The following is a 23,290-nucleotide window of genomic DNA, read 5'->3' on the forward strand; positions in this document are numbered from 1 at the left end:
CCGATCAACCTTTAGATCGATATAAAATAGGTACGTAAATGTGAGTCTTTATAGACAAACATGGCCGCTCCACCAATAGGTCGATATAAAATAGGTACGTAAATGTAGGTCGTTATAGAGAAAGATGGCTGCTCTACCAGTAGGTCGATATAAAATAGGTTCGTAAATGTGGGTCGTTGTAGAGAAACATGGCCACTCAACCAGTAGGTCGATATAAAATTGTTACGTAAATGTAGAACGTTATAGACAAACATTGCTACTCCACCAGTTGGCCAATAAAAATATGTACGTAAATATGGGTCGTTATAAGATAAGATAAGTTTTATTTTCCAAATTAGGTCCCCAGGGGGGCATATACACATAACATAAATAATGAAGAGTTATAGAGAAACATGGCCGCTTCACCAGCAGGACGATATAAAATAGGTACGTAAATGAAGGTCGTTATAGAGAAACATGGCCGAGCAACCAATAGGACGATATAAAATAGGTACGTAAATGTGTGTCGTTATAAAGAAACATGGCCGATCAACCAGTAGGACGATATAAAATAGGTACGTAAATGTGGGTCTCCACCAGTAGGTCGATATAAAATAGGTTCGTAAATGTAGGTCGTTATAAAGAAACATGGCCGATCAACCAGTAGGACGATATAAAATAGGTACGTAAATGTAAGTTGTCATAGAGAAACATGGCCACTCCACCAGTAGGTCGATATAAAATAGGTACGTAAATGTAGGTCGTTATAGAGAAACATGGCCGATCCACCAGTAGGCTGATATGAAATAGGTACGTAAATGTAGGTCGTTACAGAGAAACATGGCCGCTCCACCCGTAGGGCGATATAAAATGGGTATTGTAAATGTTGGTCGTTAAAAAGAAAAATGGCCGCTTCACCCGTAGGTCGATATAAAATAGGTATTGTAAATGTAGGTCGTTATAGACAAACATGGCCTCTCCACCAGTAGGACAATATAAAATATGTACGTAAATATAGGTCATTATAGACAAACATGGCCTCTCCACCAGTAGGTCGATATAAAATAGGTACGTAAATGTAGGTCGTTATAAAGAAACATGGCCGATCAACCAGTAGGACGATATAAAATAGGTACGTAAATGTAAGTTGTCATAGAGAAACATGGCCACTCCACCAGTAGGTCGATATAAAATAGGTACGTAAATGTAGGTCGTTATAGAGAAACATGGCCGATCCACCAGTAGGCTGATATTAAATAGGTACGTAAATGTAGGTCGTTACAGAGAAACATGGCCGCTCCACCCGTAGGGCGATATAAAATGGGTATTGTAAATGTAGGTCGTTAGAAAGAAACATGGCCGCTTCACCCGTAGGTCGATATAAAATAGGTATTGTAAATGTAGGTCGTTATAGACAAACATGGCCGCTCCATCAGTAGGTCGATATAGAATATGTACGTAAATGTAGGTCGTTATAGAGAAAAATGGTCGCTCTATCAGTAGGTCGATATTAAATATGTACGTAAATGTGGGTCGTTATAGAAAAACATGGCCGATCAACCAGAAGGACGATATAAAATAGGTACGTAAATGTGGGTCGTTATCAAGAAACATGGCCGATCAACCAGTAAGACGATATAAAATAGGTACGTAAATGTAGGTTGTTATAGAGAAACATGGCCGATCAACCAGTAGATCGATATAAAATAGGTACGTAAATGTGGGTCGTTATAGACAAACATGGCCGATCAACCAGTAGATCGATATAAAATAGGTACGTAAATGTGGGTCGTTATAGACAAACATGGCCGATCAACCAGTAGGTCGATATAAAATAGTTACGTAAATGTAGAACGTTATAGACAAACATGGCTCCACCAGTTGGCCGATATAAAATATGTACGTAAATGTGGGTCGTTATAAGATAAGATAAGATAGATAAGATAAGTTTTATTATCCAAATTAGGTCCCCAGGGGGGCATATACACATAACATATATAAAAAACATGGCCGCTTCACCAGTAGGACGATATAAAATAGGTACGTTAATGTAGGTCGTTATAGAGAAACATGACCGATCAACCAGTAAGACGATTTAAAATAGGTGCATAAATGTAGGTTGTTATAGAGAAACATGACCGCTCCACCAGTAGGTCGATATAAAATAAGTACGTAAATATAGGTCATTATAGACAAACATGGCCTCTCTACCAGTAGGTCGATATAAAATAAGTACGTACATGTAGGTCGTTATAGAGAAACATGGTCGCTCTACCAGTAGGTAGATATAGAATAGGTACATGTACGTACATGAATGTCGTTATAGAGGAACATGTCTGCTCCATCAGTAGCAGGTCGATATAGAATAGGTACATAAATGTAGGTTGTTATTAGGGATGTCAACGAGTACTCGAGTACTCGAGTATCGCTCGGTAGTACCGAGTATCGAACATCAAAATGATACTCGACTTATCGTTTTTGTTTTGTTAGAATGTTGTTCCCTTCGTAAAGACATTTTTTTTTATTAAGAGCGCCTCCCGGGAAATCAAAATAAAAATACGTTTCGAATGTTTGAGTTTAATTGTCATTTAAAATCCCCTCATGCGCTATGAACAAGAGTACTTTCTAAGGCCTGCACTTTTAGCTAATCGTGTCCTAGTCATTCTACAACGGTGACCTCTGTACCGCCAGAGCAAATATTTTCGTCAGCAGAACTGTTAGTTACGTAAAAAATTTTGATAAATTGAATTGTCCAATAAAAAGTTGACAAGATAATATTTCTAAATAAGAACAAATTCGTTGCACCCTGTGTCGACCCTCAGAGAATGGTTAAAGTCCTAATCATCACCCCTTTGTTGATCATAAAATTAATGTGTTTCTTTACGATTCCCAAATACTGTTGATTTAGTAATCAATTTTCTATAGATATTTATTAATTAATTGATTAGATTATTGCCTGTTTACATAATTAGTACATGTAGTAAATGAGCTATTAATTATGGTATTAAATTCCTGGGACTATTATCTAGTCCAAGGTATTAATGTTGAGGGTTTTACGTCCATAAGACAACTCCCCACAATCCGTAAATTGGGTTTAATTTTGTGTTTCCATTTTGTATATGTTTTTACGAGCGAGTACTCGAGTATCGCTCGGTAAATCCAACGAGTACTCGATTAGTAAATCTTCACCGAGTTGACATCCCTAGTTGTTATAGAGAAACATGACCGCTCCACCAGTCGGTCGGAATAAAATAGGTACGTAAATGTTAGTCTTTATAGACAAACATGGCCTTTCCACCAGTAGGACGATATAAAATAGGTATGTAAATATTAGTCGTTATAGAGAAACATGGCCTCTTCATCAGTAGGTCGATATAAAATAGGGACGTAAATGTAGGTCGTTGTAAGGAAACATGGCCGCGCCACCAGTAGGTCGATATAAAATAGGTACGTAAATGTAGGTCGTTATAGACAAACATGGCCGCTCCACCAGTAGGATGATATAAAAAAAAGTACGTAAATGTAGGTCGTTATAGAGAAACATGTCTGCTCCATCAGTAGCAGGTCGATATAGAATAGGTACATAAATGTAGGTTGTTATTAGGGATGTCAACGAGTACTCGAGTACTCGAGTTTCGCTCGGTAGTACCGAGTATCGAACATCAAAATGATACTCGACTTATCGTTTTTGTTTTGTTAGAATGTTGTTCCCTTCGTAAAGACATTTTTTTTTATGAAGAGCGCCTCCCGGGAAATCAAAATAAAAATACGTTTCGAATGTTTGAGTTTAATTGTCATTTAAAATCCCCTCATGCGCTATGAACAAGAGTACTTTCTAAGGCCTGCACTTTTAGCTAATCGTGTCACTACAAACCAGTAAAAGTCTGAAATGGCCTATATCTGTACTCGACTGTACTGATTTTTACTCGACCAGTCTGAATTGGTCTGAATGTTACTCGACATTACTCGAACTCAGTCTTAACCATACTCGACCGTACTGATTTGTACTTGACTCTTATCTTTGCCATTGAAAATAGTCTGAACTATTACTCGACCAGTCTGAAACAGTCTTAACCCATTCTCGACCTGTACTCGACCAATTTTTACAGTCTTAACCATACTCGACCAAAGGTCTGAACAATACTCGACCAGTCTGAACCATACTTGACCAAAAAACCTATACTTTTTTTAATTTTAGCTGTTGAAATAATTTCTTTTTCTGACATGACAACAGCCACAATAAAATAAAAATATATATAAAAACATATTTTTACATCCTTAAATGATTCTCAGATTTATCAAATAGAGATAGTTAAATTAAATTATCTTATACAATAATTTAATTATATTAATTTTAAAGTTTTAGAGTTTTGTTAAAAAAAAGATTTTCTTTTAACTAAAAACCACACCTTTACTGAGGGTAATGAAACCTTATTAAGGTGCTTCTTGTTTGGCATGTTTTTTTCTTTTTTTTTAAACTTAATTTTCCTAAATTCCTAAAGAAAAACTATATAGGTTTCATGGTTACATACAATAGTTATATAATTATCTTTTTAATGAGGTAACAACAGCCAAAAAATCACTGAATTTGTTTTAACCTTATATTAGAAATATATCTATTCTTAATATAATTTGGGATATATTATATATAATATATATCAAAAAGGGATAAAAAAATTAAAGAAATAGATCAAAAATTTTCTTCTGATTAGTGGTAAAGTATAAAGTAATACCTCCTGCTTGGGGCAAACTCATTAAAAAGATCACACCTGGTCAGAGAGTATTAATTTCTAATTAACATTCATTAAAAATTGCAACATCCTGTAAAACTTAAATCGCAAGGCCTTTTGAATTCACTAGATAAGTAATACACGAGTTTAAGAAAAAAGGGCTTTCTTTTTACCTGTAAAACACACATGTACTGAGGTAATTAAACCTTATTAAAGTGCTTCTTGTATGCCATGTCTTTAATTTTGACAAAAGTTATTTAAATTTAATTGAAATAAATTTTTTATGCAATTTTGGAACACATTTCCTTTTTTAAATGGTTATCAAGGATTACTATGGAAGTTCTATTATCATGATTATATAAAATTCTTGGTTTTACAAAACAAAGGTGTGATTTTTTAAATTTATTAAGTTGCTTTATATACTATTTTAAATATATTTTAATTAAAAAAAATGTTCACTGCATTATTAACTAAACTCAACTGACACCATAAATCTATACAAGGCTTAGGTAAATGGTGAAAATTGTCCAGTAACCATAAAATATGTCTGAAACATTAAAAAAAAATTGAATACATTGAAAATATTAGTCACAATTCAGTTTTGAGATTATTTGATCAGCTTGTTTTATTTTTATTTTAAAGGTGATATATATATGTAAGTGTTGATAAATATGGTGTTGAATTTATATTATGTTTATTGTGAAATTTTGGTTTCAATGCCATATTGAATACATTTTAAATTTCAAATTGTTGTTCAAATTTCTAGCCAGGGGAAATAGCTGTTAAAAACAGTTCCTAAATTGATGAAATACAATAGATAGATACAAAAATTAGGTCTAGGTTGGTTAAGACTTAGTCGAGTATGGTTCAGACTAGGTCGAGTATGGTTCAGACTAGGTCGAGTATGGTTCAGACTAGGTCGAGCATGGTTCAGACTAGGTCGAGCATGGTTCAGACGAAAATAAAATGGTTAAGTACTGGTCGAGTAAAGGTCGAGTACAAGTTCAGACTGTTAAGTATGGTTCAGACTACAGTCGAGTATTATCAAGTAAATTTCAGACCAATTCAGACTGGTCGAGTAAAAATCAGTACAGTCGAGTACAAATATAGGCCATTTCAGACTTTTACTGGTTTGTAGTGTGTCCTAGTCATTCTACAACGGTGACCTCTGTACCGCCAGAGCAAATATTTTCGTCAGCAGAACTGTTAGTTACGTAAAAAATTTTGATAAATTGAATTGTCCAATAAAAAGTTGACAAGATAATATTTCTAAATAAGAACAAATTCGTTGCACCCTGTGTCGACCCTCAGAGAATAATTAAAGTCCTAATCATCACCCCTTTGTTGATCATAAAATTAATGTGTTTCTTTACGATTCCCAAATACTGTTGATTTAGTAATCAATTTTCTATAGATATTTATTAATTAATTGATTAGATTATTGCCTGTTTACATAATTAGTACATGTAGTAAATGAGCTATTAATTATGGTATTAAATTCCTGGGACTATTATCTAGTCCAAGGTATTAATGTTGAGGGTTTTACGTCCATAAGACAACTCCCCACAATCCGTAAATTGGGTTTAATGTTGTGTTTCCATTTTGTATATGTTTTTACGAGCGAGTACTCGAGTATCGCTCGGTAAATCCAACGAGTACTCGATTAGTAAATCTTCACCGAGTTGACATCCCTAGTTGTTATAGAGAAACATGACCGCTCCACCAGTCGGTCGGAATAAAATAGGTACGTAAATGTTAGTCTTTATAGACAAACATGGCCTTTCCACCAGTAGGACGATATAAAATAGGTATGTAAATGTTAGTCGTTATAGAGAAACATGGCCTCTTCATCAGTAGGTCGATATAAAATAGGGACGTAAATGTAGGTCGTTGTAAGGAAACATGGCCGCGCCACCAGTAGGTCGATATAAAATAGGTACGTAAATGTAGGTCGTTATAGACAAACATGGCCGCTCCACCAGTAGGATGATATAAAAAAGTACGTAAATGTAGGTCGTTATAGAGAAACATGGCCGATCAACCAGTAGGACGATATGAAATAGGTACGTAAATATAGTTCGATGTTAGTCGAAACCAGATCTTAAAATTACAGAATTAGAACCCTTATGTTCTCATCCTAGATGATGGAAATTTAGCTCTAATGCAGGTTCAGTTCAGCAAATGTTCTAAGTACCACAAAAAAGATAACACACGAAAACCGTCAGTCGGACTAGGTAACTGACTTGAGACATGCACATGGATATGTGACGGGGTTAACCACTTTTCTATTTATCTCAACCTTTACTCTAACTTCGATCTATGGACTTACGATACACGCATAAAAACAAACAAAAGCAATAGTACAAGAGAAAACACTTCACCACGGGTTCATGCAAAAAGGGGCATGAAAATAGCTTGACAACATGATATTATGCTATATATATAATAAGAAGATGTGATATGATTGCCAATGAGACTACTTTTCACAAGAGACCAAATGACACAGAAATGAACAACTATAGGTCACCGTACGGCCTTCAACAGTGAGCAAATCCCATACCGCATATATTACACAGCTATAAAAGGCCAGAAATGACAAATGTAAAACAATTCAAACGAGAAAACTAACGGCCTAATTTATGTGCAAAAAATGAACGAAAAACAAATATATAACACAACAACAAACGACAACCACTGAGTTACATGCTCCTGACTTGTAACAGGCACATACATACAGAATGTGGCGGGGTTAAACATGTTAGCGATGCCCATAACAAATTATACAAAAACGCAAAAGAAAGGCTAAGTATTTTCTTCAAAAATATACACTTGCGAATTGATATTATCTTCAAAATAACCAGACGCAGTTATTGAACAACAATAGTATAATTTTATTCATTACCAGTAAGTCTATTACGTCAGATAGATTTAAAGGAAAATTCCTAAACTCCCGATTCTAGTCTTATTAGTCTTGCGTTCTCATGTTCGCTGTTCTTATTTTCACAGTTTGATTGTAATTCCCCTTTTCAACAACTCAAACTGTGATGTAAAAGATAGATCTTTTGCTGTTCCGTGTTAAGTAGTTTTTACTCGTTTGTGTGCTCTCAAACATTTGTAATTATTGAATGTCTATAATACATTGGAACACTTTTGCCGGGGTTTGCCGAATGAGTTATTACACGCACGTCGTGTTCCCACGGAATCCGTATTACACGATTTCTTAAGTCCAAGGTCAACAAGAATGGCTATTATTTGAGTCACTCCTTTCACTTCGTTATATATATTAGATATTGTAAATCAAAATTATATAAAGATAAATTTGAATAAAAGACAATTATTACGTTATTATTCAGGACCAATAACAGAGAAAGACACACTGATTGAGTATGCCATGACACCAAGAAATACGGTAAAAACCTTTCAAGTAGGAGATGCTATTCAACATTTAGCACCAGGATCAGAGGAAAGCAGTTTATTACCCGACCTCCGGGAGGTCTTGCCACTTATACAGAAGATGCCGGTTTATGAGGACGATGTATTTATAATTGCACATGCTAAAACAGGTAATTTATAATTAAAAATTACTTAATTGGAATGTAATATATATTGCGTTCTTTTTGTAACGTAAAATTCAAACTGAACTGTATAAACTACAAATTGCAGGAAATGATAGCCTTTGTTAGTCTTCTATGTTTATCTAATTTTGGTTAAATTGTATGTTTCGAAGTTGAGTGTGGCGTCCATTTCGTTGAACTAGTATACATTATTGTTTAGAGTCCAGCTTAAGCTTGCTTTCGTGTGCTGGAATTTTTTACTGCGTTGAAGACCCATTGATGGCCTTCAGCTGATTTCGACTCCTGGTCGGGTTGTTGTCTCTTTGACACATTCCTTGTTTCCGTTATAATTCTATTCCATAGATAACGCATCGTCCTACAGATACACATAACTTATAGAAATATAGAAAAACGGTCTGAGGAAGTTCTACAGACTTCAGCAAAAGACAGATTCCAATCCCAATTTGTTTATCTATATTTTGCTGATTCTTACCAATACCAAAATACATGTAAATGTGTCGTCGAAGGACAAAAACAAACACATATTAGATGTATGTCTCGTGAAAATAGTTGCGCATGCGGGATTAAGGCGTGCTGTTTAGTTTGTCGTTGTTGTTGGCTTCAGCAATTGTTAAAGTTTATGATCACATTTTTCTATGACACAGGCGAAATTTATATTTGTGTGTTAACAGTGATTGAAACATAAAATTTATTTTTTGTAGATATTTATATAGACATTTTCGCATTGTATTATTACTCTTGACAGGAACTCATTGGACATGGGAGATCGTTAACATGCTAATGAAAGGTTCAACAGAATACGAGAAAATGTCAAAAGCAAGAAGACAGCTAGAGTTTCATTCCCCTGACGAATTCAAAGACATGCAGAGACCTCGTGTCTTCAATTCGCATCTCCTTTTACATCATATTCCTAAGCAAGCTATTGAAAAGAAGTGTAAAGTTATTGTGGTTCAGAGAAACCCAAAAGATACAGTTGTGTCTCTGTTTTACCACATGAAGGCTTTTGGGTCGTTTGATGCTGAAACTACATTTAGTGAATTCCTGTCATCATGGTTGAAGCTAGGTTAGAATTTTATCATTAACAATGTGAACCATCTTTTGTTGTCCAATTGTGTCCTTTTTTCAAATCATTACATTTTGACTGAGTTTGGATTTGCATGGTGGTTGATGCTTTCATAATATTTTAGAAGACGTTTAAAGTTCAAGCGATTCCCTTAGTTCTTATATGTATTGATGTGTATATTAGAAATGATTGTACTAGTCTTGGGTATTATATTGTTGCCTTTAGCGTTATGACATTGTTTTTTTATTTTAAAATGGCAGTCAGCAAACATCCTAAATGTAGAACTTTCGTCAGCTATCCGAACATTCCCGAAGTCCTGCATTTAATGATTGATTTCTTCCTTTGGAATTGCCTTGATTTATGAGATCCTAGATTTATAATGAACAAAAATCTTCAGTTGATCTTCTGAAAAAAAAGAAAGTTTTATCACAATATGAACAAGGGTGCTGGGATCTGACAATATGTCTAACTAATAAGGAAATATCGAGACATCTTTATTGCTTGAAAAATATGTGTAACGAATTGACAAATCGTGTTACCGCGTCAGTGTTTGAGAGCATATTTGATCATGTATTAATTGATTGAATATTGGTGTTTAACGCTATTTTCAGCCCTCTTCTCTTTTTTGTGCGGAGGAAGCCACAATTTCTTATAGAGAACCGACGACCTTCGACAGGAACACTTGAAATCTTAGTCAATTAAGGTAGGATCGCCGGCCGGAGTCGAACGCTCCTGGAATGTGAGGGGTTCGAACTTGCAACCTTAGTGTTGACATACTAGTGATACTGTAAATAAACTCTACTCAAGACTACTCTGTCACTAGGCCTCGCCTTTTAAGCATACAAACTTTAGATAAGTATTGTAAGGCATCATTCAGTGCAATTTATAAATGTTTTTTTGGATTTGATTAGACATTTACGAATCTACATACTGATTATATCTTATTTCTGATTATTACAAAACAGTTTCTAATGAGGTACAACGACGGGTGTCATTATTGGAGTCGGAACTGCTCTACCACTTTGGGTGCACCTAAGCATAACTTTATGTTGATGTCGGGACAAGCGCTGCTGAATTTAGATTTTTCCATGTAGTGTTTTGTGGACTATTGCCTACGTTATAATTTCCTGTCTCCGTCTTTTTTTTACTTTTTATTTATGATTGGCCCTTGGTATCTGTTGACATTCAATGCAATAATCATACTTTTCTTTCAAATAAATGTAGTTAATTAATCTTATTTTTTTTTTAGAAACAGACACAAACCACAACTGGTTTTATTATACCAAGAAACTACAAGAAATGTTATATGACCAAACCGATTTACCAATACACAACGTGTACTACGAAGATATGAAATCTGTAAGGCATTTTGAATACACCTTTTTTATAGGTTAATTAGTTGATGTAAAAATACAATACTCAACAAGTAGTTGGAATTCCTTTGGTAATGAATTGTACCCTTCTGTTAGTTGGCTGAGCGTGAGTTGTGGTATCGCTGAAAGTTATCTGAAGAATACCATTTTACACTATAGGATTAATTTGAATCTATAACAATACATTTGTAGGGAAAAATAAACTACAAAAATATCATTATCATTCAAATGAATGTTTTGTGTTTATTGTCAGTGGCGGATCCAGAAATTTTCATAAGTAGGGGCCCACTGACTGCCTCAGAGGAGGCGCGCTCCAGTCATGCTTCAGTGATTCCCTTTATGATCAACCAAATGTTTCCCACAAAAAAGGGGAGGGGGCCCTTTGCCCCCCTAAATTTGCCTCTGATTATTAAATTTAACGATGATTTAAATATTTGTTTAGCGTCGATCTGTTTTGTGTTATTATCGCCGCCATTTTGTTTACGTTGGTTACAAAAAGAAGTTCCGTCAACGTCGTCTATCGGAAAAAAAATAAAAATTGATGAACCACTACCGAAAGCCCTCTTGACCGTTTTGTAATCTTGCGAATCAATCATTAAAACATAAAGATTATCTGACCGAACATGCCTGCCATGCATATTGTTCAGGTAAAGCTGATGAAGTTAAATATCCAAAACACAAAACAACTAAAAATGGAAAAGAGATTCACCCTGCTGTATCATTTAGAAGACATGCATAACATTTGAAAAGTTTGCAAAGGTGATGAATTCAATTCGAAATAAATAATTTTCCCAAATATCGACTTTCGATCACTACTTGCGTATGGTGTGTACATGTATGTGTATGACTTGCCTATGATGTGTACAAGTATGTGTATATAGCATGTGTTTTTTTTTTTTTATTAAGAACCCAGTTGATGAAGTGAAGAAAATCGTAGAGTATTTAGGTATTAACAGAGCTGACGACTTTATACATCAAGTTGTGGATAAATGTTGCTTTGATAATCTAAAGAAAGCTGATAACACCAAAGTAGCTGCTCTTGAAGGAGTTCCGAAGCAAGCATTTTCATTTATGTATAGAAAAGGTAAAGTATTTGATAGTAAATACAAAATGTACAGATTGTTTGAATGGGTCGGATAAAGGGATATAAATCTTAAACTCAGTGATTCGCTTTTTAATAGTTTGGTTCCATTAATGCTTCCTACGCACTCGTGTAACATAGAAGTGAAATAATCTATGTTTCTTAAGGAGGACACCTTTGAAAAGGGACATAATTATCTAAAATCACGGTATTCTAGGCCTACCTCTTTTGGAATTTGCTTAACATTCTAGTCTAAACTTGTATGTTCAAATAACCTATTTTGCAATATGCATAGATTTTCGTGTGTTCTGTAAGTTGATATTGTAAAATATTAGCCGAGAGCCACTCAGTTAACTTTATGTCACTGAAACTTATTTGAAATAAATTGTCCCAGACTGAAAAAATAAATGGATGTTATAAATATGCTCTTCGTTTGTGTTTGATTGTGTTTGTAAGTCTGATTATAATTTGAAGGAGTCGGGTGTTCATGGTCGTTGTAGTCTGTTGTGCTATTCAGTATTGTTTGGTGGTTCTTGTTATACTTTTTATGTATGATGACGTACACCAGCGAAAAAAAATTATAATTCAAAGAAGGACAAATAGGCTGTTGCTCTCCCTTGCAGCAGAAGGGTATCTTAGTAACCCCTTTTGTCTGAGCCAAAAAGATAAAGGAAAGGGAACCAGTCTAAAGGACAACATAATACAAATATAACAAATGTCAGAACAACCAGGATTCTTAGAACTTTAAACAGACAACTCATTATAGGATTGATCAACACTTACCATAGATGAACTAATGTGAACATGGGTATATTAGAAAGGGCCAACAGCTTCTGTAAAACCAATCATATAAATCATCAAATATAAATATCACAGCAGCAATTAATACTTGTAGTGGCTACTGTGAAAGTACAAATGTTATCATAGACACAACTAGTTATCTCCTATTTACGTGTTAAGTAGTTATTGTAATAAAAGTTGAATAAAACGCTTGTGTTTTTTAATTGGGCTTATGTTGCTCATTTCTAATCTTCCTGTGTAGAGTTTTGTAGTCTGCTTTTGTCTTTTAGCCGTATTTCAATTTTGGCCATGTTTTTGTCGGTTTGTCTTTGACAAAAGGAGTTTTATTGTCCCTTTGGCATCTTCTGCCAAATTCCGTTTCAAGACATTGTTATGTAAAGAAAACCATCCTCTCGCCTGTAATCTGAAAGTATACCACATATCTTCCTTTTTTGTCAAATATACTCTGATACATGCACTTATAATCTAGGATTGTGCCCTTAAAACATGCTTTGATTTGTCAGCTCTGAATAAGAGCAAGTAAAATAAAAAACAAATAGGAACAAACTGCATGATATATTGTAATTATACATAATGCATAGCGGACAAAACCATTATGTTCTCTCATATATTCAATTGAAAAGGGTAATTTTTTTTATCGTTTATGTCCCTCGATCATGATCATGCATTGTTCGTGTTTTTTATAGCCTGATGCTTGTTCGTCTTTTTTCGTTTGTCATGGTCGTATGTTTTCCGACTTCCGTTTTTTGCGTGCTCCCTTAATTTTTCCATTTGTTATTAACAGATGAAATAACCAATTTTTATTCACTTAGAATATGCCGGTCTGAGTCCTCCGTAAAGCCAAATTTGTTGAATTATATGATATAACCTTTTACATACAGTATTTTCGTTGTTTTAAATAAAACTTGGGTTTCTTTAAATCACATTTCTTTCAATTGCATTGGTGTATCTAACAATTTAATCGTTGATCACCTATCATTTTAATTAATGCACACAGTACACGTTTCGTTTACAGTTTTTTACAGAAACTATGCTATACACTGTTCTCTTAACTCGCGTTTGAACAGTGTAATAATAATTAAAACCATTATATCCCGATCCAATAAATAGTTTATGATCTTTAACGCCACTTTCATCACCCTTGGTTATATCGTGGCTGTCAGTTTTTATTGGCGGAGGAATACGGAGTACTCTGAACGAACAACCGACCTTCGGCAGGAAAACTGGCAAACCTAGTCAATTAAGATTGGAGTCAAACGCACCTTGCCACATGGCCAGTTTAGATTAGAGTCAAACGCACCTTGCCACGTGGTCAATTTAGATTAGAGTCAAACGTACCTTGCCACGTGGTCAATTTAGATTAGAGTCAAACGCACCTTGCCACTTGGTTAATTTAGATTAGAGTCAAACGTACCTTGCCACGTGGTCAATTTAGATTAGAGTCAAACGCACCTTGTCACGTGGTCAATTTAGATTAGAGTCAAACATACCTTGCCACGTGGTCAATTTAGATTAGAGTCAAACGCACCTTGCCACGTGGTTAATTTAGATTAGAGTCAAACGTACCTTGCCACGTGGTCAATATAGATTAGAGTCAAACATACCTTGCCACGTGAGTAATTTAGATTGGAGTCGAGCGCACCTGCCACATGCTGGGTTCGATATCACAAACTCAGTGTTAACACGCTAGTTTAGTCGCGTTGCTAAATAATTATCGAGCAATAGATATCTGGTCGATATATATTGGTACGTTGCTATTTTTTTTTTTTATTGCAGGTGAAGTTGGAGACTGGAAGAACCATTTTACTGTCACAGAAAATGACGAATTTGACAGAATTTACAATGAAAGAATGAAAGACATTAAGTTCACTTACAAATATACATTATAAACAGTCGATTGATTAATACAACATTCTCACATCGTTCTTAATGTTTCGATTTACTTTTTTAAGTCAATGCAGTGAAATTGTGAAAAAGTATTGTCTCCTACAATAAAACAAAGAAAAGACTATGTTTTTTTACTGTTCATGCATGTTCAAAATATATTATTTTTATTAATCATTTACGCAAAGGGTAATTTAATTGATTTTTTTTACAAACTAACAATAACATGACAGGCTTGTTTTTGTCGGAGGAAAATAGTAGTTGTAAACTTATCAATCAATGATTCAGGCTTATAAACACATCATCAGTAGCACTCAAATCAAAACAGTTGGTGGGGCCTCGGTGGCCGAGTGGTCTAAGTAGTCGAACTACTGTAACACTAGCCAGTTAACACTGATGTTGTGAGTTCGAGTCCCGCACGGGGCAGGTGCACTCGACTCCAATCGTAGTTGACTGGGATTGTCGGTTTTCCTACCGAAGGTCGATAAATCTCTCAGAGCACTGCGGCTTCCTCAACCAATTAAAACTGACCGCCACTAAATAGCACATTAGTGTTGAAAGTGGCGTTAAACACCAAGCAATCAACCAATCAAAACAGTTGGAAGGTCAAATGAAAAACAAAGTTGAAGAGCATTGAAGAAGTAGAACATAAATAAATTCCAAATACGGCTTAGCCTAAGGATATTGATGCCATTGGATAGAAATTCTTAGTGTTCAAAAGGATTAATACTAGATAATTGTCACGAAAAAGAAGATGAAGAATAGGTTCGAGTAAATGTAATGGTTCGAGTAAATGTAATAGGAACAACTTGCATACATGGAACAAAGGGTGAGGTCAGGTGCATTGGTAATGTTATTTATTAAACTGGCATTTTATTCATTGTTAATGATACATGAAAGTCTATTTGTATGTTCCTGTAGCAACAAGGGCTTCAGAATTACTATGAGACAGAGAACCTACGTATATATATATATGTACAATCTTTGCACCGTCCCGGGATCTCTATATACACATGTCGCCTGGAGCCTCATCAATACAATGCTAAGCATTTTCAGTGGAGCTCGAGATCCAATAACAGTGCTCAAAAATCCTTTAGTCTTTGGCCGTTAATGTGAAGCAAGAACCTCAACCAGACAAACTGAGTACTTGATTATTTCTATGCATTGAATTAATTTGTGTTTTTTTTTGTAATATTAGCTTTGGATCCCCTGTAATTTTACTGGGTTTAGACCGAGACCATGTTGTCAACTTGAACGGCAAGCTATCACTTTTTTCGTCCTTTCTCGTTACGACACCAGTTAATTGGTCGGGGTATTGTCATTGTGTCTGACTGTTTTTTTTTTTTTTTACATATTTTCGTTCTCAATTTTCTGGACTTGAAGAAGTTTTAATTCATAAACTAACTGGATTGTATGATAAATATTTGGTTCTTCATTTCACATTGCATAAGATTAGACATTACTCTGAAAAAAGTCCTACTGAAATGTAGCTATGAAACTTTTAGCTTGGCATGGACTGTAAACTTAATTTGTTATTTGGCACTTGTTCTGGTTCAGCAGTTGTTGACATCACACGTAATCTCATACAAATCTCCTTGACACCGTTTTTGGTACAAATGGAGTATCAGTTTTATATCTTACATTATGGTCAACAACATTTATTTTGCGTTGGTATGGATGAATACTGTGTTAGTCTAAACTACTAACTTGGTTAACAGTTTACACGTACTCATGATAGTAAACTAGTTCCCCTTAATGGTACAATGTTATTGTTTGTGATTTGTATCCTTGAAGCTACATTTCACGGATTCAGCAGAATTATAATTGCGAATAAACACAGGATAAATATACACCATCAACTGCGCATATGCATGGTTGGATAAACCAGTAAATACCATATCTAATGAAGACACTTAACGTTATGAGACGCAGAGAAACATCGACTTTAAGCAAATCACAAACTTTTAGTATAGACCTAACACTATATTAGAGCTTACATATATCAAATATTGTTTTAATGCTGTCTACTAACTACATGTATACAAAACTATAAAGGTCTGTGGACATCGTTTAAGTTTGTTACCTAACATAATGAAGTGTGAAAACGTTGAAATAACACAAGTGAGTAGGACAATATATGAGACATGTTAAAGAATAAATAATGATTTATTTTGTAAAAAGTAAAATAGCAAAACACCGAACTCTACAGAAAATTAAAAACTGAAAGTCCCTTCACACATGGCAAAACTTAAAGCTCTAAAATGTCACATTAAGAAGAAAATTGTGGATTAAACCTGGTATGAAAGGTTTTCCCTTCCCTCATAATTTCCGTCCTTCATTCTTGTCATTCCTTTTATCTTTCATAACATATCTATGTTAGTAATGTTTTAGTTGTTCTCGTCCTGAATATGCAAGCCAAATTCAATCAATCAATGTACTTTTGTTGGTATCAACTTTTGTTGATGTTGAAAATAGAAATATTTTTTTTGTGATTTCTTTAACTACGTTCGAGGTCCGTGATAATTTATATATTGTCAAAAAATTGAAGTTTGTGGATTTCCACTTACTAACGGAATCAACGGAAATTGGTCTCCCAAGAAAGTCAGTAATGAATCCAGTCATTCATTTAGTTCTATCAACAAATGTATCTGTAAATATTTTAAGTGTTACGTAGAAAGGCGAATGGCTTGCTAAAATCGAGCTTGCATTCATTTCTATGAAGATTTGTATAAGTCTTTTTTTAATTCGGAATCTATATTTTACAACAATCGTCAGAAATGATTGAAAACGCTGTTGATTTAATTGTCGAAGCTTTTTAAGGAAGCTATATACATAGTTTATCTAAATTTATAAATAAGCAATATCTATATTACTAAGTAAATAGAGTTGAAATTGGGTGTCGCGTTTTCTTCTTTTACATAAAATCCATGAATATTGTTTTATACCACAAAGGGGTAATGACCAGCGTAGTTTATTATGTGTTCATTTCAAGATCTTTTGGGGGGTATTTTGGGGTTAAAATCGGGAAAAAGCCAGTTCGGATCGACCGTCCTTCACGACGTTCGGCTCTGAAATTTACGTGGCGTCATCATTTCCCTCATTGCACGTCTGCCCGGCAAAATTAAATTGTATTTCGTAGCAGATATGGTAAATATTGACCTTACACCGAAACCCTTTGTGATACACATTCCCTTTACGCTCTCAGCAATTTAAAAACAGATTTTTACATGTCAAGAGCTTTTCCTTTTGCGGAACCGTATCAATTCAACATGAAAAGGGTGGGGGGATTACTTCAGTTTCCGGTTAAAATGAGTACCGAAGTGCGTCTGGAATGTGACCCAACCCCATTCATATTTCAATGCATACAATTTTAAGCCCACTTATATATGGGGGTGGCACTGAGCACGGAAACACCAGAAATCAGGTGCGGATCCAGGATTTAATGTTAGGGTGGGGGGGGGGGGGGGGGTGGGGGTCAAAAAATATTGTCATATTGAGGGGTGGTATTTCGTCTGTGACACGCTTCAAAAAGATTTAAGATCTTAATATCGCCAAAACTATATATCTTCAAATTATGAACCAAAGTATATTTCGCGGGTATTTTCTAGTTTATATATATATTATAATAACTTTCACTGTTGGGGCTGCTGTATAAAACTGTTTTTCTAAATAAAGCTCATCGTCAAGTAAACTGCGAGCCTTGTCATGCCAAGAAATTGCCTCCGTTGAAATTTTGCAAACATCCCATAGAGCAAATTACACGGATGATTGATATTGACCATTTGGTATATGGCTGTGTTCTAAGCGATACGTACATGCAGGTCATAAATTAATTTTTTGAGTGAAATCAAATCTTTAACTACTAATGTGTGCCGTAGGAGGTCCACCAGAATTTTTAGCGATGATTTCTTGGCATGTAACAGATAGAAAACTCAAGGTTAGAATTCATCAAACAGACAAGGGGCAGTGGCAAATATTTCATTTATATTTTGAACACAGAGAGGGTTACCCCGGCATCCTTTGCCAATTTAACTATTAATGTGTGCCGTAGGGGGTGCACCGGAATTTTTAGCGAGGATTTCTTGGCATGAAAACATGTGGAAGACATATGATCACATATGTATAATTTTTTTCATATTTATAATATTTTTTTCATTTATTGTATGTTTCTTGTGTATATTACGTTTGCATTTAAACCCGTCAGGGTTTTTACGTTTTGCAGTAAAGTATAATTGTATAATAGTACGAAAAAATGCTTGACAGAAAAGCTTTTTGAAAAAGCTTTTTTTGTTTTATCAAACGCTCATATATTACACCAGGTAGCGTATCTATGTGTACATATTGATTATTTGGATAAATATGGCTCAGTGTTCTATTAAGTCTTGTGAAATATGCGAGAGTTCCCCAGGGAGCAGGTTCTGTGTAGATTGTGAACAGTACTTTTGTAACGTATGTGAAATAACACACTTAAAAACAAAACCGTGTAAACATCACGTTTTTCAACATGCACATACAATCAACCCGGAAGAAAAAACACCCATTTGTGAAAAACATAATGAGAGATTCCTTTATTTCTGTAATACTTGTTCAAGCTTGCTTTGTAGTATATGTTTACCAACTTCACACAAGAAACACGATTTTTGCTTAGACGTTGCGCACGATGTTGGTACTACTTAGCGTTTCACGACGTTCCTCAAAATAAGGCGATTTCGACGATTTCAAAGAAAGTTTCAGGCGTTCAAGCATATTATTGATGATGTCAATTTACTGTTGTGAATTTGGTAACCGATTTCGGTTTGTCTGAAAAAATGCATAAATTTACAAATAAAACTCAAAGTGGTCGTATAGATATTTTTTTAATGAAATTCATTTACAGGAGTTGTCAGTCTTTCCAGGCCATAATAGATAATTTTCCTTTCGGCAGCAGTTCGCATTAATGAATCCGATACAATAATGTCCAAATTTACACAGATTTATTTTTAATATAAATTAGATTTTGAATTCATATTCTCCTATTTTTTGCATATTTATTCCTTTTGTTGCATTTCTTCCCGTTTCCGTTTCCTTTCTATATTTTATCATTTCCCGATGCTTTCTTTATCGCAAAAAATTTAGGAAGTTAAACATTCGGGACTCATGTTTTAAATTTTCTCATTCCCGTATTTTTGTGGCATATCCTTTGTTTGTTATAATTGGCAGCAATGGGTTTTCTCTATTTTATTTTATTAACAAAAAAAATATACATGTTACTTTTGACGATTTAAAACTTGCAGATAGATAATGTTCCTTATATAAAACAAATATGCTATAAAAAAAAAACCCTGAGACCCCGATATTTTTTTTATATCGATCTCATTTGGTCAACATTTGAATTTAAACTTAAACTATTCCTTTCTCATACATTGGTTGTATTGTAATTTATACATGTATTTTTATTTTCATTCGAATTAAACTGGAAACAAATAATTACGATATAAAATTAAAAACCAGAGCATGACATCAATTACGTTTTGCGAACGTTGGGACAAAACGGCTATACTTTTTGAAACGATCTAAAAACCTTGTTGCCTAACGAAAAAATATTAAACACTATATTGTTTAAGAAGAAAAACAGAAAAACCTTTACCGCCAAGTTTTATTTTTTATGATCTAACTATGCTTATTTGATAGACAGCTGGTTAAAACCTCAATTTTAAAGAAAATACAGCGTTTTTTTCGTTGGGACAAGATGGCTATACTTTTTGAAGTCATTGCAATAGAAACTATACGCATGGTTTCCGGCAAAAAAATATCATGAACCAGGAGAAAAGTAAAAAAACTTTCAAAATATAATAAATATTTTTTCTCTCAGCTTTTTCAATTTTACGGTATAAATGCGCAAACCCGAAATATACTTACTTTGCATACGGTTGGACATTTTTCAGACCGTTTACAAAAATAACATTTTCCGGATTACGGTTTCAGTGATATTGATTTTGCTTTAACACGCGAATAATTATAACATTAGCAATATTATTGTGAAGTTTTACGATGATCAGAGAAAAAATACCGTAGGAGAGAAACGGAACGTTGATCTTTTGCACACAAACTGAAACGTTGGACATTATGTTTTTGCGTAAAAATGGGATAATTAAGTGTTATAATTCCTGGTATTTTAAATTTCGGTTCCTTTTTTTCTTTAATTTCAAGTCTAATGGAATGAATTCAATCAGAAATTACTATATTTTTATCGAACTGACCAGTCTACGTATTTATTTTTATGCTAATCTATAGCAAAATGGAATTGGTACCAACATCGTGCGCAACGTCTTAATAGATCAAACTGTATCACAGAAAAGGTCAGAATTCAACATCAAGATAAAATTGTTCGAAACTGACATACAGAATTGTGAAAAGAAAGTAGATGTCTTTAAAAACGCATTGGAACAGCTCAAAGATGCAACAGAGAATGCTAAAAAGAAAATCGATGAAAAAAGGAAGAGCCTCATAGATGTCATCAATGATATATCGGATGGATATTTGAAAGAGATTGATATACAGAAGTTGAAAGAGACTCAAAGAATTGACCAGGAGATCAACAAACGAAGAAACATAATGGAAAAGAACAAGGAATCTATAAATAACTTAAACTCATCTGTAAGTAAACAAAATAATACGATATTTCTATCATCGGTAACCGAATTAAATAAAAGTATGCAATCTTTAGAGAGGTTGGAAGATGTTATAGAATTACCAACACAGGTTAACTTTGAGCCTGCAAAAACTATTGAGTCTGAGATTGGGAAAATTATAGGTGGTCTGACATATCGCCCTGGTGCTACGATGCGACCGAGTAATGCACCAATTACAGAAGGAAGCCTTGTTCGATTAAAACCGACCACAAAGGGACAATACGGAGTAACCCATGAAAGCTTTGGTAAAGTGATTAAAATTTGTTATCAAGATAGAAGTGTCATGGTTGATTTCCCAGAGAAAGGCGATTGGGTTTGTTTTTTGACTAATATTGAACATTTTGCGTGAACACTTACATGGATTGAAATCAGTGAAAAACATGTGTAAACCTTACGTAAACTATTCTGTTTTCCATCATATTTGTGATTTTGTGTGAACATTGTTATTGCTTCCACCGGTGACTCAGCTAAATACACGATTATTGTATGCCCATTTTTATCGGCATTCATCATAAAAATGATTTCTGTCCGTTTAATTGTGCAACAATTTAAATATTTTATACTTTCAGATTATTTAATTGTATATTAAAATAAACTGAATGTGTTTGTATTATATCAATCATGTAATGTTCATAAATCAAATTTCGAAATTATATACTGTAAATGAATGTATGTGAAATTCAATAGTCATACAATTTCTCATAGTTCATTGCAAGCAAACAAAAACAAACATCAAGATATGCAATGGTATATATATATTTCTCTATTTCTTCGTCAATTTATCCCTTTCTGCACCCATTGTATAAAAAAATTTAATCAACGCGTGGTTCGTTTGAACTCAGTTCTTCGTTGGTTAAAATCTGATTATGACGTCGAATTTTCTTGCTTTCCTCTGAATTTCCTATTGTGACGGCATGAAAAAAGGCGATCATGCCTGATGACGTCACATAGATAGAACACATCTTTTTGCAGATCATTCGAAAAGAAGGAATAATGCCTGCGTATTGTTTGAAATCATTAGAGAAACAGATTCCACCACCAAATCTCGTGTAATACGATATTTATCCACTCTTGACAGTTAAATTTTAAATATTTAAAACGCTCGGCCAGCCTCGCGTTTTAAATTTGAAAATTTAACTGTCTTGAGTGGATAAATATCGTATCCCACTCGATGCAGTGGTAGAATCTATATATAACAATATACAATAAATTATCATAAAGAAGGAGCATTTCCGAAATATAGTGTTATTTATTATCATTTGTTTAAAATTATTTTTAATTTTATGTATTTGAAAAGAAAACTGTATTAATAATTTCAGGTTTTGACCGAGTCAAGTTTTTTAAAGTTTCTTTTTGGGGAGAGGGGGTAAAAATGATTAAATAAAAAAACGGGAATCATCAAAAGTACTGCACAGTCCAATATACGACACCAATAGACTATTTTCATAATACCGAGCAACGTAAAAAAGTAAAATCAAGTGTTTAATCGGTACATTTTTTACTGAAACTGAACTGTTTTATGTATTCTATACACGACAAAACCATCGGTAAATAGTAAACTTTCCCTCCAAACTGTACCGATTATGTATTTAATTTTGTTTTTTTTCAGAGTAGGTAACCTGAATGTGAAAACATTATACAATCCGAGGTCAAAAGTCGGTAAGATGAAAATAGTCTATTATCAACACACTTATCTTCTGAATAAAACGACAAACGAAAAATAAAAATAAAAATAAACAACCCAGTGTCCAGATAGCATGACTACTTACAGACACGGATTGTAATATAAATAACTTCCCCCCCGTTTGCCAATCTAGACAACGTATCGTAAAAACTCAAAATAAAAAATTGCAAAGTGCATATTCTATGAGATAGCACAAGTTGTGAAGGGTTAATAATAGCATTTCTTTTTTGTGGTATTCAGATAACAAGAAAATGAGCAATCTCAATTAAGAATGTGTGCAATCTTGCTTGCAACTGAAGCACAGGGAACTACACATGCATATCAAAATTATGATACTTTCATGTTTCCCGAGTTTTAGTAAATTAAAAAAAATAAAGATAAAGTGATCAAATGTTTGGAATACATGTAAATGTCGTTAAAATAATGAAGATAATGTAAGTATGTCTGTG

At 34.1% G+C, this 23,290-nt stretch overlaps 2 protein-coding genes across 10 annotated transcripts in view; both read left to right on the plus strand.

Annotated features, from left to right (window-relative positions):
• The window catches only part of LOC127706418 (sulfotransferase 1A1-like), a 90,263-nt gene that overhangs the window by 7,319 nt on the left and 59,654 nt on the right, over positions 1-23,290 (plus strand). Inside the window, exons 3-7 of one of the 7 annotated variants that reach the window (XM_052211048.1) lie at positions 8,063-8,272; positions 9,030-9,347; positions 10,597-10,706; positions 11,627-11,804; positions 14,379-14,603. The exons of 3 other annotated variants lie outside the window; for them this stretch is intronic. In XM_052211048.1, coding sequence (XP_052067008.1) covers positions 8,063-8,272; positions 9,030-9,347; positions 10,597-10,706; positions 11,627-11,804; positions 14,379-14,491 — 929 coding nt within the window. In that variant the 3' untranslated portion in view covers positions 14,492-14,603. Of the gene's footprint in view, positions 1-8,062; positions 8,273-9,029; positions 9,348-10,596; positions 10,707-11,626; positions 11,805-14,378; positions 14,604-23,290 lie in introns of those variants that run through there. 3 more of the 7 variants (XM_052211050.1, XM_052211049.1, XM_052211051.1) reach the window with 3 other exon arrangements.
• LOC127706416 (sulfotransferase 1A1-like) overlaps positions 1-23,290 on the plus strand; it is a 139,961-nt gene that overhangs the window by 390 nt on the left and 116,281 nt on the right. The window contains exon 1 of one of the 3 annotated variants that reach the window (XM_052211040.1): positions 690-725. The exons of 1 other annotated variant lie outside the window; for it this stretch is intronic. In XM_052211040.1, coding sequence (XP_052067000.1) covers positions 692-725 — 34 coding nt within the window. In that variant the 5' untranslated portion in view covers positions 690-691. Of the gene's footprint in view, positions 1-689; positions 726-1,139; positions 1,176-23,290 lie in introns of those variants that run through there. One more of the 3 variants, XM_052211041.1, reaches the window with a different exon arrangement.

Source organism: Mytilus californianus, unplaced genomic scaffold (genome assembly GCF_021869535.1).
Source record: "Mytilus californianus isolate M0D057914Y unplaced genomic scaffold, xbMytCali1.0.p SCAF_6, whole genome shotgun sequence".
NCBI lineage: Eukaryota > Metazoa > Mollusca > Bivalvia > Mytilida > Mytilidae > Mytilus > Mytilus californianus.